We start from the raw sequence: 5,349 nt of genomic DNA on the forward strand, positions 1-5,349 counted from the left end.
AAAAAAAAAAAAAAAAAAAAAAAAAAAAAAAAAAAAAAAAAACCCATAATTAATAATTGCAATTAGTTTAATAATTAATAAAGAACAAAAACGTGGGTTTGGCGGGATTAAATAAATGCTACACGTTAATGATTTGGCGTGCTCCAATAAGGCTGCTTAATCTTTTATTCCAAAAAAAAAAAAAAAACTAAATTTCTATTTTTTAAAAATTATTATTTCCCGCTCTAAATTTCAACTTATTGTTTTGTGAGATATCACATCCATTGGAGAGAAGAACGAATGTCAACGAGAACATTGGACCCCAAACGGAGATGAATCGTAAGATCCAACATCGATTGAGCGGTTTCAAGTTCCATCTCTTTTTGTCAACTGCTTTCTAGCCTACTCAAATTGTTAATGTCTTCGAGACAGAAAGTTCAACATTTATCGCTAAATTAGGCCCAACAACTTTTAGTTTCATCCCATTGGACTTTATATTGATATATATATATATATATATATGTTAGCAAATTTGATCTTTTCTTTGATTTTTATTTTTGAAGAATTGTTGAAAAATGTTCTCCAAATGTATTAGAATGTAATTATTGATATCATCATTTATCATTATGGTATCATGCTCATGCTTTCCATTTTCTCCCCCTTTCTTTTCCTTTAAATTGCTTATTATTGTTTACCTCGAACAAATCAAAATAACTAAATAAGGAATAGATTAACGTAACGAACATGCGTAATGACTCCAACATTCTCCTACAATATGATTATATTACCTACTTCTCGCTTCTTAAGAGTGAAGACTATCTCATATGCCAACACAAGTTCTTTCAGATGTTTTGTCATCACTCACATGAAATTTGTATGATCGAGTCATCGAACATGGAAGATGCACCTCGCTAGTATAGATAGTGACTTTCAATTATTTTAAGCATTTCTTAGTCATCCTATTTTCAAGATTGTTCTTATTTAGATGTGGTCTCAGTTACTTCATTTACTATTCATTTATATGGGTGTCGGAGTTAAACAAGTCCATTTGATTATTTATTGATTTCTAATTTTTAAAAATTAAGCGGGAGAAAATGATAATAGCGACCCTAGAACATAATAAACATCGAGTTAGAAAAACATGAATATTACATGCAATTAATACCCATGACCCCCTCGTTCAATTACTACATCTAAGCCATTGATACCAACTTTGTTGAATTTTTATGCTTAGGGCTACCAATTTTCTTCCCTATGATATGCTCCCATAGACTTTGTGCCTTCAATGCTTTTATACATTATACCACATGTCAATTTTTATTCACATTCACGTAATATGTTCTTAATATCATAACATAATCACATTTTTTTTATTAACTTCTTCTCGATCCTTCGAAATATAAAAGGAAAGTACTTTAATTATCTAGACAGATTCATATTATATCATATATGAGTATAACAAAATTGTTTGTTGAAAGAAAATATTTATAAGTTGAGAAAAAAACATCGCCTCGTACTTATCTGCTAATGTCAGTTTCAAATATGACAACGAACGCTTTCTTTGTTATCGGTCGGTTAATACTCCTTGCGGTTTGAGTATTTATAGATGACGTTTTTTTTTTTCGAGTTTAACATATTCAAATTGGTGTATCCTCTACTAAAAGTTGGCACTAAAATTGGTCTTTATCTCTATTGTGCCGACAATGATCAATTAATACTCCTAGCCGTTGTGACAAAAACGATAATTTCATTCATTCAAAATGAACTAATTTTGGATGATAGATTCAAATTAAGATATAAGATTACCAAAATTTTAAACATTTTTCTAATTTCTTAAACAATTTAGGTATATTTTAGTATGGATGAATTTACAAATTGCAAATCTTATGTATAATTGGGAATAAAATATTGAATAAAATTAATTATTTGAGGGAATATTTCATGCACGTGCGAGCGAGCCAAATCCTCTGGAGAAACTGCGCTGCATACTGGAATTGAATCCTAAACACCCCAAGAGGCCATGTTTGTACGGCAAGCTCGTCTTCTTCCTCAGCTCTTCTGAAACTGCTCTGTTCGTTTTGTAGTGCAATTCGTGAGGCGAAATCGGCCCTCGCCTTCTCGAGCTCGACACCGAACTCAGGCTCTCCATCGACCGGAAGCTTGAGTTCTTCATCTCCTCTATAGCTTTCTTGTCCGTCGCTCTCCCTTCTGATGCGCTTCGGAACAGTAGTAGGTCTCTGATTCTCCATCTTCTCTGTCCTCTGGAGAACGAGAATGCGGAGAGGAATGAAGCCGATGATGATGTGATTGAGTGTTTGTCGTTGCTTGTGGCGGAAGAAACGCCGGATTTATCTGGCATTTCTAGGTCGGAAATGAGAATGTTATTGGAGACACGGAGTGGAGATAACGATCGGCTTCCGCTGCGTCTTATGGATGAAGACGACCGCGAGGAGACGGAGATGTTTGTTCTTTCTCTGCCTCGCTTTCCGTCGCTGTTTCTTTGTGTTGCTGCCTTGAGAGCCTCATCGAATGGATCTGTATCTCTCCGGCGGTGGTGGCGAGGAGAGAAAACTTCTTGAACCATTCTCTTTCCCTATAGATATCGAAATGTTCAGTAAATTTGGGGGAAAAAACACAGATATCGAAAGCAGAGTTCTATTTCGATTATTCATCGATGAATTTCTGCTATACCTGCGCAATTTTCACCGATCTCGGCGATTTAGGCGACATCGCACTAGAGCAAACCGAATCAGTCACTCGATGGCACGGCGGAGGTTTCAGAGCCCTAATTTTACCACAATCGAAGAGCTCCTCAGCCGACAAAGAAGTCCGCTCCAATTGTCCACTGAAATCGAATTCAAAATCCTCATCAGCAACACTACTACAACAATCACCTCCAGATTTCGCAATTCCAGGCATCTCCTCCCACAGGAAAGGGATATCCGACGCCGAAGAAATCCTTCCATCGCCATAGCCAGAACCAAACTCCTTGTATTCATAGTAGAATGCGGCAGCGTGTGAGGGAGAGGTTGGAGCACTGGAGAAGAAGTTTCCAAAGCGCTGAGGACTGGAAGGAGCGGTCATGTAAGGGGAAGAGCAGGCGCTGTCGAAGTTGAAGTCGACAGGAAGAACCGGAACCGCCACTTCCATTGCGAACGGGAATGAGGAATCTCCGAGGTCCGGCTATGGAAGTGGTTTAGGGTTAGTTGGAGAACGGGGAAGAAGAGAAGGATTTATAACAATGGCGGACGGCGCTAATGAAGAACAGAGACGAAAAGGAGAGGAAGGAGAGAGAGAGAGGAAAATTATTGACTGAGAAAATATGAGAGAGAAAATGAATTGGAAGCCAGCCGCCTTATAACAAACCCCTCCCACCATTTTTCAAAATATGACCTTTTTTTTTTTAATTTAAAATGTGAAAGAATTTTAATTTGATTAATAAATTTGAATTTTTTTTTATTAAATTCTTGTAATAAGAAAAATTATTTTTTTAAAATCATTAAATTGCAAAATGCAAAAATTTATAAATTTAAGGTTATATATATATATAATAATTATCGATCCGATTTATGAAAGATATAATTTGTAGATGGTTCGAAAATAACTCGATAGGCAAGATTTAATTATTATTTTATCGAAATAAAATTTTAATAATAAAGTTTTATGAGAATGACAAATTTAGTGGCTAGATTTAATATATTTTAAATTTTAACCTAAATTATATTTTATATATTAATTGTGATAAATAATAAAATATGGTCAAATGTCATTTAAAAAATTAAAAAAAAAAAAAAGATAATACCCAAATATATTTTCATTTTTTTAATTAAGAAAAAGGAGTTTGTGGGCTGATTTTAGTTGATTAAATCAACTCAATAAAAAATGTCTAAATAAATTTATTATTAATTTTAATATTTATCAATTAAACTATATTTAAACCGACCATACTTATCAACTCTAATATTTATCAGTTTAACTATATTCAAATTGATTGTTATGTCCCTGTCACCAGAACCCATGTTGGTAAGTTCCTAATAGTTTTCACTTTTTGAAACGGATCAAGACAAGTAGATAATATAGTCATATTGCAAAAGAGGTAGGAAAATGTCAACGTCATCGAGTATCAAATCCAGATTCTATATCCAGATTTGAATTCTGGACATGAATGGTTATAGTAACAAAAAGTTATAACAAAAAATAGAGCCCAATTCGAGAAATCGAGACAGACATCTAAAAAAACAGTGTTTAGTGGTCAACTGAGTTTCTTGATATCGAGTCAACGTAGCTCCAAAGCCCAAACGAGCACGATCCAAGATTTGAATTCACACGGATTTTTGGAGGAGCTTGTACCATTATTTATTTAATCTCCTACTTACTACTTAACTAATATTATAATTTTTTTATTTTTTTTACTACTTAACTATTTCTTTTTTTTTTTTTTAATTTGTGTTCTCTTTCGTACCTTTTTTTAATGATAGTTTTCCATTTTTTAGAAATTTTTAAAATTTTTAAGTTAATTCGAAAAATAAAAATAAATTATTAAAAAGTTTTTTTTTTCAATTTTGAAACTTAAAAATGTTTTCAAAAAATATATAACAAAAAGGAAGAAATTTAGAAGTGAAAATTAATTTTTAAATAATAAAAAAATTAAATGACTATCAAATGAAACAATTCTCGTATTTGTTCCTAAAGTTTGCATGACAAAATGTCGAAATTACCCTTCGCCTTATCTCGTACTAATAGACCATTAACGTCATTTGATAATGTTCTTAAGAACGGTTTGGGATCACTAATGTCAAGTTATATTATACGTGCTTACATATTAACTCTATTATTTCGTCGTTTTTTTTTTCTCAATTTACATATCTGTCTCTCTATTGTCAATTTTTTTTCAAGTCTCTTCCTATACTCTCTCGATTTTCTTTCAATCTCTCTCTTTCACGTGATGAATGACGGTTTCTAGTTTCTAGAGATAGCACGGAGTAGGGGAAGGTGGCAATAAAGAAAACTTTATGCTAGTTAGGAAAAAAAAAATATGTAATCAATAACAATATAAATTATTAATAATGAAATGTCACATCGTAGCAAGAATATGTCGTTATTAATTAACTGCCCCTTCATAATTTTGTAATTATCAATGAATAGACAATTTTGTCTATCTACCATAATTGAACTCCGTTATAACATTATACATTTTAAGATAAATTATTAATTTTGAAAATTTAAAGATAAAATAATATTAACCTTTCTAATTTTTGTATTATTATTAAAAAAAATAAAGAAGTAAATAAACCACTTAAAAATACTATTTTTATTTCTATATTTTGGGTTTTTTTTTTATTTTTTTATTTTTACATAAATTATTATGTA

At 32.0% G+C, this 5,349-nt stretch overlaps 1 protein-coding gene across 1 annotated transcript; it reads right to left on the reverse strand.

Annotated features, from left to right (window-relative positions):
* Positions 1-1,870: 1,870 nt before the first annotated feature.
* Positions 1,871-3,282, reverse strand: LOC111455274. The gene is made up of 2 exons (XM_023096874.1): positions 2,671-3,282; positions 1,871-2,572 (listed from the first exon to the last, which is right to left on the reverse strand). Exons 1-2 carry the CDS (start codon positions 3,127-3,129, stop codon positions 1,919-1,921), a joined length of 1,113 nt encoding a protein of 370 aa, XP_022952642.1. The 5' UTR covers positions 3,130-3,282; the 3' UTR covers positions 1,871-1,918.
* Between the last annotated feature and the right edge of the window lie 2,067 nt (positions 3,283-5,349).

Source organism: Cucurbita moschata, unplaced genomic scaffold, assembly GCF_002738365.1.
Source record: "Cucurbita moschata cultivar Rifu unplaced genomic scaffold, Cmos_1.0 Cmo_Scf00017, whole genome shotgun sequence".
Lineage (NCBI taxonomy): Eukaryota > Viridiplantae > Streptophyta > Magnoliopsida > Cucurbitales > Cucurbitaceae > Cucurbita > Cucurbita moschata.